The 12,194-nt window shown below is 37.9% G+C and overlaps 1 protein-coding gene and 1 pseudogene across 1 annotated transcript; one reads left to right on the forward strand and one right to left on the reverse strand.

Moving 5' to 3' along the window:
- Nucleotides 1–333: 333 nt before the first annotated feature.
- On the forward strand, nt 334–1,317 carry LOC100772286 (vomeronasal type-1 receptor 2-like; the record flags this gene model as incomplete). Its single annotated transcript, XM_027398670.2, is given in 1 exon segment — nt 334–1,317. A coding segment is annotated over 1 exon segment (984 nt), but the record flags the coding sequence as incomplete, so codon positions are not given.
- Nucleotides 1,318–9,506: 8,189 nt separating this feature from the next.
- LOC103161386 lies at nt 9,507–10,403 on the reverse strand (annotated as a pseudogene).
- Between the last annotated feature and the right edge of the window lie 1,791 nt (nt 10,404–12,194).

Genomic DNA, 12,194 nt, shown 5'->3' on the forward strand with positions numbered 1-12,194 from the left:
CAAAGTTTTTGTCATACAGGTCTTTCCCCTGTGTGGTTACAGTTATCAAGATATTTTATGTTTTATGAGGTTATTGTAAAGGGTGATGTTTCTCTGATTTCTTTCTCAGTCCCTTTATTGGCTAAATGTAGTAAGGGTACTAATTTTTTTAGTTAATCTTATATCCTGCCACATTGCTGAAGATTTTAATCAGCTGTAGGTGTTCCCAGGTAGAATCCTTTGGGTCCCTTATGTAAACTATCATATCATCTGAAAATAATGAAAGTTTTACTTCTTCCTTTCCAATTTCTATCTCCTTGATATCCTTTTGTTTTCTTAACAGGATATTTTTAGCAAAAAATCCTAACATTTTCACTGAGAAATGACTGCTGGTGAAATTTGAAGTAAATTTTGCTGAGTAACAAAATGGACACCAGGAATTTGGGAATAGGAATTATATTCTTGATAGAGAATACAGTTGGAATCCTGGGAAATGTCTGCCTTCTTTCCTACTACTTAGTAATTTATTACAAGAAACACAGCGTAAAACCCTTGGATTTAATTATCATGCATTTGATCATGGTTAATTTCTTGATCATTCTCTCTAAAGGAATGGGAAATACGATGACAGCATTTGAGCTGAAACATTTCTTCAATAATTGGAGTTACCAGCTTTTTATGTATGTGTTAAGAGTTTTCAGGAGTATGTCCATTGCTACCACTTTTCTCTTGAGTGTCTTCCAGGCCATTATCATCAGCCCTAGAAACTCCTGTTGGAATAATCTTAGATTCAAATCTCCAAAGGACATTGGTCTCTACATTTCTATCTGCTGGGTCTTGTTCATCATGGTAAATGTTCTTTTACCTTTGTATGTGTCCATAAAATTAGGGAGAAACATAACAAAAGAGACAGATTTTGAAAGAAATACTGTTGTAGATAATGACAAAATCACAGTTTCCTTATATATAGGTTTATTTGTATTTCCCGAACTTGTATTTTCTGTCCTCATCACCTGGTCCAGCAGCTCAATGATTGTCATTTTACTTAGGCACAAACATCGAGTTCAATACATTCACAGCAATTGTGCTTTCCACAGTAATATCTCAGAATCCAGAGCCACCCAGAGCATCCTTGCCCGAGTGTTCAGCTTTCTGGCTATTTATACCCTCTCTGCCATTTCACATGGTTGCAATGCTCTATTTTCTGGGCAAAGTTGGTGGCTGATGAAGATCACAATCATTATTTCTTTGTGTTTTACCACTTTGAGCCCAATTTTGCTCATGAGTCAATCCTTCCATCTCTTCAGACTCTGCTCATTTTTGATAAAGGACAGATAAACCTCTAATAGTATTGTAACTATTTAAATTGCATGGTATTACAGAGTTCAATTTTGCAAAAAGGAAACAGTATGAAGATTCTTTGTGGAAGACTTTTTTTCTGTGTAAGTCAAACCTTAAGGATTATTCAGGTTTCTTCCACTCCTGGAACTTTCATTCAATTCTAGTGAAACTCTTGGAATCCAAGTCTTTTTACCCTTTGACTCATTTCATACCCTTTCTTTTGTGCATGTTGCCTTGAAGAGTAGATAGTCAATATGCTTCCAACAAATTATTCACACTTTTGATATCAGATAGCCTGAAATATGTTTTCCTGGATGCTCTTTACATATGTGTTTTATAGAGGCTAAACTCTACATGGACAAGACAGTGCAAATGCAGATACTATTTAAATATAAACTTTCAACACAGAAATCTTCATTCAGTTCATAACTGTTCCATAACCTCAGTACCCCAAAGTCTTTTTATGGATCAGCTCCTGATCACCTTGTGCTTCTGAATAACCAGCCACAGTCTTCAAAGAGCCAGGTTGAAGCTATGCACTACCAATTATGAAAATTGGAATCATACCTCTCATGGAACTAATGAAAACCTGTGATTGATAAAAAGTAAGGGTATCTTCACAAGGCTTGATGGAAGGTTTATAATAGCAGCTCAAGCTATATGCAGAAATCTATGTATCATTCTTTCTAGGTTAATCAGAAATAAATTTTTCCTTTGCTCCTCCACCCAAAATGATGTGGAGGTTACTGCCTCCTTTTGGTCTTCATTATGGATAGAAAACTCCAAGGCATAAAGAACAGACAAGTCTTTGCCTTTCTAGCTGCAAATCAGCAACCTAATAACATCAGTAGCAATACCAGTAAGTGCCTGAAGGTGAGTGAAGATAAGAAGAAAGTTGCTATGTCTAGCAGCTACTTGAGACTTTGGAAGAAGACACTGAAAAATTGTGAGATTCTTCATGAATTAATGTGATATTTCCAGATTTCTGAAAGGAGTTAAGAGCCAAGAGTCTAATCAACAAAACACATCCATGTTCCTCTTCTTCTAATTACATCCAACTTTCTGATATTTCCATTACATCCAGAAATATTGACACCCCAACATTGAAAATATTTGGTTTCAGGGGAAATTTTATTCTTTGTCAGTTTAAGAAATGAGTCCTAGGTAGACATGATGAACATTCAAGGCAATGTAAATGAAACAAAACTGAATGAAGCAAGGTACCACAAATGTTCTTTGTGGATTCTAAGACCATATAAACTCACAATTTTTATTTTCATAGTTAGCTGTTTATAGGGTTTCCATAGTATATTGTATAATTTCTGGAAATTGAGTGCTTATTCTTTTGACATTGCTTGTTATAGAAAAACACAACATCTGAAGTAAGATACAAGATGCTTTGGGGATATGGCCAAGAGTGCCATAGTTTGGTTTTATGGTAAATCGTTATTCAGTTGTTTGAGGGACCTACACATTGATTGAAACTGGATATTCTAGTTTGCATGGACACTAGCAATGAACAAAATTTCTATTTTCTACAATCAACACTGGCACCATTTTAGAATGAATCATATATAAACAAGATATATTGCCAGACTGCTTTTGAGCCTTAATTTTCATCTCCATCACAGACGGCCCCACTGTAAACAATCACAGCTGCATGTGCTGGGAATGACACCAAAGGAGAGCTTAATACTGTTAGCACTGCAGGCTATAACAAATTAATGAAAATAGACCACTTAATGGAGATCCCATCATCACTGAGTTCTCGCAAAGCCTTCTGAGGTTTGGAACCTGCAGCCCATTGCTTAACTGTGAAATAAAAAAAAAAGCAATAATAAAGGTTGGCTGCCATTGTCCTACTTTTATTTGCAGCAACTTTTGTCACCTCCTTCTGAAGTTGATACCAGTGTCCCTCTCTCAGAAGTTCTTTAACCTTACATAAATTTGTTAGATCTCAATGGCAGCTATTTGCCATCAAGATCTATAACATCTTCTTCTTGGTGTAGGTCTTGCTGCTTTGAAAGGGAAGATAGCAAATTCCATTCCCTGGTTTCTACTAAGAGCATCCAGTATTACAGATAAAGCCTGGGGTTCAGGCAAGTCTGTGGCATGCAGCCTCTACACAGGATGCAAAGGACTAAGGACACTCAGAAGTATGGCTTCCTTCAGATGCACAGAGAAATATTGGAGGAGATCTATAAATCCATAGGGTTCTGTGGTAAGATTGGCCATTTCAAAGTCCCTTTTTATATGGACAGCTTTATCATAAGCAACAAGTTTAAATAAGTGAAGATATTTCAGACTGGAGTAATTTGAATCTCTTGTTTCTTTTCAGAATCATTTCTGGATCATCTACCAAGCAGGTTAACGAATGATGAAACTTTCAACCTACATTCAACCATAGCCATTGCTTCCAAGCTACATTGGCCACCTATCCCATATATATGAGTGGTTGTCATCTTGAGGTTTTATCCTTTTAAAATAGTAGATTTTTATTCATTGAAAAGATATTCCACACCTAAAATTCATCTTGATTATTCCTCTCTCCAATCGTTCCAGAACTTCTTGTAGCACAATTACAGTTAAGGGATTGTGACCAAATTATGGCGAAGTATTTTGAGTATTTTAATTATGTTATGTTATGTTGAAATAATGGGTTTGCTATTTGGTTCTGTGCTCAATGGACTGTTGCAGTAGCAGCCCAGCCTTTCTTGGTTCAATCTCAACAAACAGGTATCTGGTAAATTAGACTCCTGACCTTTCACCACTCTGTACTCCATTATAGAGTGGATGCCAGGCTATAATCTCAGGAGCTGCACAAGCTAATGCAACAGGTCATTGATAATGACCAAGTTTAGTACAGTTAGGCAGCTAGGTCAACATGGTGGTTCATAGACCTGATGCAGACATTTTGCTGAGAGAAAACTTCCTTATCATCTATCACCCAACTCCTGTGACCTTTAGAAATTCAGACATCCTTGACTTCTACATAGACCTTCTAGGCTCTAATGCACTCTCCATCATGCTGTCCTTCTGAGATGCATCTTGGTTCTCTCCCTCCAGTCAACTCCATTGGTGGCAATTTAGATGCCTTCTCCTTATTCTGTGTCTGCCCTCAGCATAAATAGTTTATCCTACCCACTGTGTCCTTTTGTCTTTAAACCTAGGATATAACTGTGCTCAATTTTCAGGCATTTCAATTGCTATTAACTTTAATGATTGCTTGTGCCCTTGACCTGACTCCCAATACATGACTCTAGAGTTCTTGATATGTCACTTGGCCTCTTTTAATCTTCCACTACCTCTTGTTCTCCCTAGTGTCAGTCATATTCCCATTCCCCCTTTCTTCTCTCATAATTTCTAAATATCCCAACAAGTGCTTATTATTGTGTGTACACTTTAAAGATTAAATGTTCCCTCCACCATCTACAGTTACTAAGTTGATTCCATTGTGTGTGGAGATTTTAGGGAACTAACTTGAGGTAATGGGTTATGGGTAAGCAGTATGTCCCTAAAGGTACATCCTGGCTCTTTTTTTTAGCTTGCTTTCTCCTTTTTATTTAATCTGGGACTTTAGCCCATGTGATGGTGCCACCTACATTTGGGTACGCATTCTCTCTTCAGTTAAACCTTTCTAGAAACTCCCTTCCAGACATGCTAGAGGCATCTCCCAGTTGAGTCTAAGTTGACAATGAGGATGAGCCCCAGTGGTCTTTCCCTAGGACTCAAGCTCTCATGTTGAGAAGACCTTTGGGAATACAGAGGGGCTAGAAAGTCAGTCCATCCCAACTATGCTGCAGGCACTAGGAGGAGAAAAGTTAATGTGGTTTGAACAAATGTTTCATAGATCCAGTGAAGTTATACTCAAGTTAAAAAGCAATTCATGACCTTTGCATTGTCAAAGGTTATACTCTATTTCTATTTACAGTGTCACTATCCATACTATGGTTTTTGTTGTTGTTGTTTTGTAAGAAAGCCTGAGCCACTTGTTGTTCTGGTCCCATATGATAATCATTCCTCACTGTTACAATTTCTTGTCCCTTTGCCTTTGTCATGGCTTGTAGAAAATGAGGGCTGTGGGGGTGGTGGTGGACATTTCCTGGAACTCATGGGTATAAGTAGTAGTGCCCAATCCAGCAGGGAGAGAGAGACAAGTGAACCCTGTGGAGGGCAGTTTTAATCTCTTGAACCAAGGCACAGTTTTGTGCATGTCAAAGAGGAGACACTGACTGGCCATAGCAAGAAGGTTCACATGGGTTGACCTGGGTGAGGTAGGACTGTCCATAGGATTATGAGGAATGTGGTGGGGGAGGCAGTGTAAAACATTCAAGGCTTAAACATCTCCCTAACTGCTTTCCTCAGAATGGCCTACATCTTACCAAACATCCAAACGTTCCACATTTTTAAACTTACAAAGATGTACGTCACTGATTTGTTAGTATTTCTTGTTCAGAATGAAAGCAACTGGAGATGCAGAGAAGATAGCCAAAGTGCACCAGTATGTTGATGATGAAAATTTGGAGTTAGCTTATAAAAATACACATCAATACACTAAACACTGAACAAAGACCCAGAGTGTGGGATATTTAAAAATGCTTTTCTCTTGGATCAGCACCAAAAAAATACCCTTAGTGTCTGTATACCCGTGTCCAGTTAAAATTACTTCTGAGAAAAATCACAAGCTCTGCAGCATTCACCACAGATGCATTCAAACACCTCTCAAATACATTTGACATCTAGGTTAAGCAGGTCACTTGGGAGAACACTGTGATTCATACTACAATTCTGTAGTGAGACGTCTGCTCTGTATATGGGGCTATTTTACATCTCATACATAGGAGGCACTGGTACTCTGAAGCTTGAGAAAATTACTAGAGCCATTAAGACGGTGGTGAAGAGTTAGTACAGCTCTGTTAAAGAGCTGAACTGGAATCCAGTTGCAAAGAAGGAGGACTGATGAGCAAAGGGGTCCAGAGCAGGTTGCTGAAACCCACAGAAACAGCTGACCTGAACAATGGGGAGCTCTTGTTCCCCAGACTGATAGCTGGGAAACTAGCATGGGACTCATCCAGACCCCAGGAACGTGGGTGTCAGTGAGGAGACCTGGAAAATTCATGGGCCCTCATGTAGTAGATCAGTACTTATCCCTAGTGTAGGTGTGGACTTTGGGAGCCCATTCCACATACAGGGATACTCGATGAGCCAAGACACACAGGCATGGTCTTAGGCCCTATGCCAAAGGATATGACAGACTCTGAAGACCCCCTATAAAAGGCCTCACCCTCCCTAGGGAGCAGAAAGGATTTGTGATAGATAGGGTTTTAGTTGGGGCTGTGGTAGGGGAGGAGGGGAGGGAGAGGGATCTGGGATTGACATGTAAAACAATCTTGTTTCTAATTCAAATAAAAAATAGAAAAAAAGAAGACAAATAGCAAAAGTAACACATTGATTTATCTGGAAATGTGAGTTTTATTTTATTGACCTGCAAAAGAATATCTATCTATACTTCAGAAATTCACATTTTACCAGTTTTCTGATGAATTGGTTTATAAATATCATAAAGAGAGTTGGCCAAGTCCAACTCCAATCAGGTTATGAGCAGAAGGACAGAGGTGTGAAGTCTGTGAAAATTGAAGAGTTAGAATACCAGTTGTCTCTCAAACACACTGTATCATAAACTCAATTCTGTTTTTGTTTATACAAGTTCTAAGGCATTCAAGCATGAGCATCTGCAACACATTTCTCTTTAATCATTTTCCAAGAATCATTAACATTTACCCATTTTAGTTTCTTTTCATCTTTTCTATTCCCTTGGTGTCATTGAAAATTACCCCATATCATTAATTTTATATTGCAAGCCAGGTATATCTCATATAAACTGTGTCCTAGCCAGGAACAAATTTGCAATTACGAAAAACAGGGATTCAAGCCCACTGAATATTCCTTAGCAATGTGATACTTTTATATTTTTAAATCAGCTGAATATATGATTTCACAGCTAAGATATTATTTTCAGTTGTAAGTCAATTTCTAAATAACCCATATATCATTTTTGTGTGGATACCAGTTGTAATAATATTCTTAGAAATTTTCAAAAATGTAATGATTGCCTAAAACTTGATCTTTTTCATTAAGTTTCCAACTTTTCTGGCAGTTTGTGTAAGACTTCCAGCATTATTCTCGCCTGCCCTTGTAACCTGGCAGAATGCACTCAGTCAGTACCCAGGTCAGCCCAATGTTCCATGATTGCATAGTTTGCGTGTAGGTGCAAAGGACCCCTTTTAAAGAAAGACCCATTCTCACTTATGCTCTCTTTCCATCTCATTTCTTTCCTGCTGTTCCTTTGGGGCTACCAGGATTTTCCAGTCTCTGTCTTCTGTTATTTTGCTGCAGTCTGCTCCAAAGATTCAGCTAGGTTATCTGAGTAGGGACGTGAGGATTGAGAAATGGCAGATAAAGAAAGAGACAGAAACAAAGGACAGATTTGTGAGGACTGCCAGGTCCATGCCTTTCAGCATACCAGAAGGGCCCGAGTTTAATTTAGACCCTGCTTATATGTAGAATACATGCAATGAAGAACAAACAGCAGCATAATCAGGTAACCAGCTCCCTGCACTGTCCTTGAATTGAGGAGCAGCCAGGCTTACTATCTATCATGTGGGTCCTCATTGCAGCAAGCAGCTGCATTATCTATCTATGTGCCTACAGTTGGCATCAGTAGCTCATTAGATAATATTAGATAATATTAGATTATATACTCTATCCCATGGGCTTAGTCAGAACTTTCTCATGACTCTCAAGGAAATTAGAGGAAGCAAGCTTGAACTCTAATGTCTTATAAGTCAGAAGAGACTCCAGATTGAAACCGAGTCTATTGGGGGATCCCACATTCTGTCCTCTCTCTGTCTCTGTGTCTCTTTTGTCTTTGCTTCCCCCCTCTCTCCCCTTTCTAACAAAATTCTCCCTTAAGTTCTTTCTGCCTGGCATGTTTGTTCTACCTTGGTCACTCTTGCCTGTCATGGAATCCTGCCAGCTCCCCACAAGCTTTACTATAACACATTCTATCTTTTATTTGTTTATCTATTGTAGTTGGGAGTTTAACTGAAAAAAGTAGATCTAACCATTCATGTCCTGGCACCAGAGAGATGTCTGATATTTCCTATCCTTTATGATTTCCATATATGTTCTCATAAGTTATTAGTGTCATCATTTCAGACACTGTCTTCAAAATTCTTAAGTTCTTTGAAATATAGTTATCTCTTTTTTTAAAAAAAATAGTGAATTAAGCAAGAATCATCAACCTTCATGAGTTCCTCCAGCTTAAAGTCAGCCAGCGATTTTTGAATATAGCAGTTTTTGTAAATGAAGACAGAGAGGTTTATTTTATTGCAGAAATTTTTAGAAAAATTTATCAGCTTGTGTTCCCAATAAACTTAGGTAAAATCACAACTGACAAAGCAAAACTAAGAACTACCATAAGACTAAGCAAAGCAAAATTTGGAGAGGCCTGAAAGCCATGAGCTCTCTAGTAACAGGAGAGGTGTCAAAAGAATCTCTTTAACAGATCCTTGAACTTACAAGGAGGAGCTACATTCACAAAATATTTGTGCTTCCTTTCCAGTAGTGACATCATGGCATTCATCAGAGAGTAGTAAGAAAAGTTGTGGGACAATAACAAATATACATGATACATATCTTTAAAAGTTATTTCACAAAACACGCACAATTATTTACTGTGTTTCCTTCTGGAAAATTTCTCCATTGACTATATTAGTCACACAGTGTCCAGAACAGTTCTTAATTTACTGAAGTTCAAGTTATTCAATTTCTTAAAAGAAAGTGGATATATGATTTGTAAAACCAGTACTACTTTTTCACAAAACAACAAGACATTTCAATGACCTCTGCTATGATATTATAGGTAGTAGTTTGAAAAATATAAAAGCTAAATACAAAGTTCAGTTTCCCTTAGATAGACAAGTGACAATGACATTAATTTTATGTTTATGATTTCTATAAAAAGAGAAACTGATATTTAGAAACTAAAGGAAACAGAATATACAATCATTATTGTAGTCAGGGCGTGGTCAGGCACATCTGTACCCAGCTCTAGCAGGCATGGCTTACACTGTCCCCTCTACCTTATAGCTATGATAACATTATGGGATTTTGAGTTTCCTTATTCAGGAAAAGCACAACCTTTTAAATATGGAGTCATGTCTCAAAACGAAGTGTCCAAAAGTAGAAAAACATATTGAAATGATTGCATCTATGTTCAACAACAACCAATGAGGGTTTTGTATGAGAGCATTGCAACCTTGTAAGATGGAAGAGAGGGCATGAAAACTTATAAAGGTTGACACAAAGGCCAGTATGCGGTGGGTAGCTCTGTACTCAGGAGATGTTCTGAAGGAAACACTGGAGCTGCGGATATGTTGAACCTGTTGGTTGTGCCTGTACAAAATGACAACCATGGAACAGCTAGACCAAACAATGAGGACAGAAAGCACAATTTCAGGAAAAACAAAAAATACGGTGTATAATGAACTTGTAACATTATCATGGCCTACAGTTGAACAGTATTTCATGTCACTCTCATGCGTCAGGCTATTGCTGTTCCCTTTAGTTTACCTATACACAGGAAAAATCACACTTCCTGACATGTAGAGCTTCCAGAAGAGGGAGGTGAGCAGAACAATATGCTTTGGAGCTTTGACTTTAAGGCCCAAACAAAAAGGGTTCCCAGGACTGATTGTGATAATCTGGAAAACACTCAAGAAGCAGGTGGTGACAATGGACATGCTCCTGTCTAGTCTTTGAATATACAAAAGAAATTCACAGCCAAAATGATTGATGGACCCTTTCATCCCCAAAGCTCTCATTGAATGGAGTAATCCTTTAGAAAGTATGATCAAGATGTTGACTGTGAACATGTGTGCAAGAATCAAATCTGTGGTCTTTAATGTCTGTTCAGTGTAGTAACGGATGGGGTAGCAGGAAAGAAGAGAGAATTTTCCCACAATTCCAACTGTGCTTTGAAGTAGGAACACTATTCCTATTGTTAAATCTTTGAGCTTCATTCTGTCATTTAAAACTTTTTCCTTAAACACTTGTAAATAACACTTCTCTGAGCAAAAAGTTGACTTGGAATCATGAAACTGGATTGTTGGTGTGGGAAAAATCACATATTTTCAAGACTGAAAATATATTATTTGAAGATCAAAAAGGACTTCAACTCACATTATTTCATCTACAATATTTGCAAAAGCTATTTTGTCAGTAATGCTGGTGAAGTCTTCATAGGTAAATATTTATTGATAGTACATGTAGTTCTTTGCTTTGAAAGAGAAGTTTTATGAGCAAGTCCAAGTTGCTCTTCCAGAAAATGTGAGCAGTGAGTGCAAATGAGAAGGAATCTGGGTTCTAGATTTTAAAATGGAGTTCTAATTACAAGTCATATTGAACATAAAGCAACTTTATTTACCCTTTTCAGCACAAAAGTAACCCATGCATTTCTCACCTGAAATTTAAACATAAAATGAATATGTATGCCCACAACAATGAGGATATTTTTGTTCTTCAACAATAGAATGCTTATTTTATAGTGAAAATAACATACCCATGAAGGTTAAGTGCCAGAATTAGAATTATCAAAGAACTAGGTATCAGATTTTATAGAAAAAGAAACACACATAGGCAAGCATACTGTTCCCACAGATAAAACACTCAGTAGTACTGCTTCCTTCACCATTTTATAGGGAGCTCAGGGACTCTAGAGCAACACCCATTTAACCTGCTTGGAATTGATCCAGGTGCTCTGCATGTGTTGGACAGTTTTGTAGCCGGGTCTGTTTGTAGGAATATAATCTATTTCTGGTACATGAGCTAGGTTTTTGAAGCCCATTCTATACAGTGAGATACTTTGTCCAGTCTCGATGTGTTTTGTGTGTGTGTGTGTGTGTGTGTGTGTGTGTGTGTGTGTGTGTGTGTAGAGATTGGTCCTTTCTCATCATGATATGCCAGGCTTTGTTAAGTCCTCATGGGAGGCCTTACCTTTTCTGCAGAGTGAATGGTGGTGGGTTACAGGGACAACTGGAGATGGTGGAGGAGAGGGCACACAGTTGGTATGTAAAGTGAACAAAAAGAACTGGGGAATAGAGAGAAATATGAAGTGTTACTTAGTCTCAAAAGCCATCTTATGATTCAGACAAACTAGGTTCATGCCTGTTTATGATGAAACCTGTCATTCTCAATAATTGGCTTATACCCCATCTATAGTCTTAACTAAACATAGTCATGTATTGCTTCTTTTACTAAATGGTAACCTCGAATTAGCTTTGAAAAGTTATTCAACTCATTAGGCTTACATTTGTTTCAAAATGTTCTTGGGGCTATCTGTTGTTATAACTACCTTGTGACTACTTTGCAAATATGTCTTTGTTTTGAAGTTCATTTTGACTTATCCTTGTATTCTGGTTATGTTCTGTCCCTGTAATACTCATATTTTGCCTAATACTCCCATTTAGAAAACCCCAACCCCTGAGCCATAGAAACCATTAGGATCATTTAGGAGTACTCTGGGTCACCTGGATTCAGAGCTGTTACCAGCCAATCAACATTAGACATCTTTTAACCTTTCCTTCTGTTTGTTGTACTGCCTGGATAAATGGCAGCATCATAAAAAAGGAACAGAGCAAGCACTTTTTTTCTTTTTCATGGGCCTACTCTGGTACACCATAGGAATGTTCTATTTGTCAAGCCTGGTTCTGTCTCTCCTTTGGTTCTGATTTGTGGCATCATGATCTGCGAAAACGTGGAAAGGCATGTCTGAGGAGATACACTATCCCACCATCGAGGGAAATAATAGGTGG

Source organism: Cricetulus griseus, unplaced genomic scaffold (genome assembly GCF_003668045.3).
Source record: "Cricetulus griseus strain 17A/GY unplaced genomic scaffold, alternate assembly CriGri-PICRH-1.0 unplaced_scaffold_45, whole genome shotgun sequence".
Classification (NCBI taxonomy): Eukaryota; Metazoa; Chordata; class Mammalia; order Rodentia; family Cricetidae; genus Cricetulus; species Cricetulus griseus.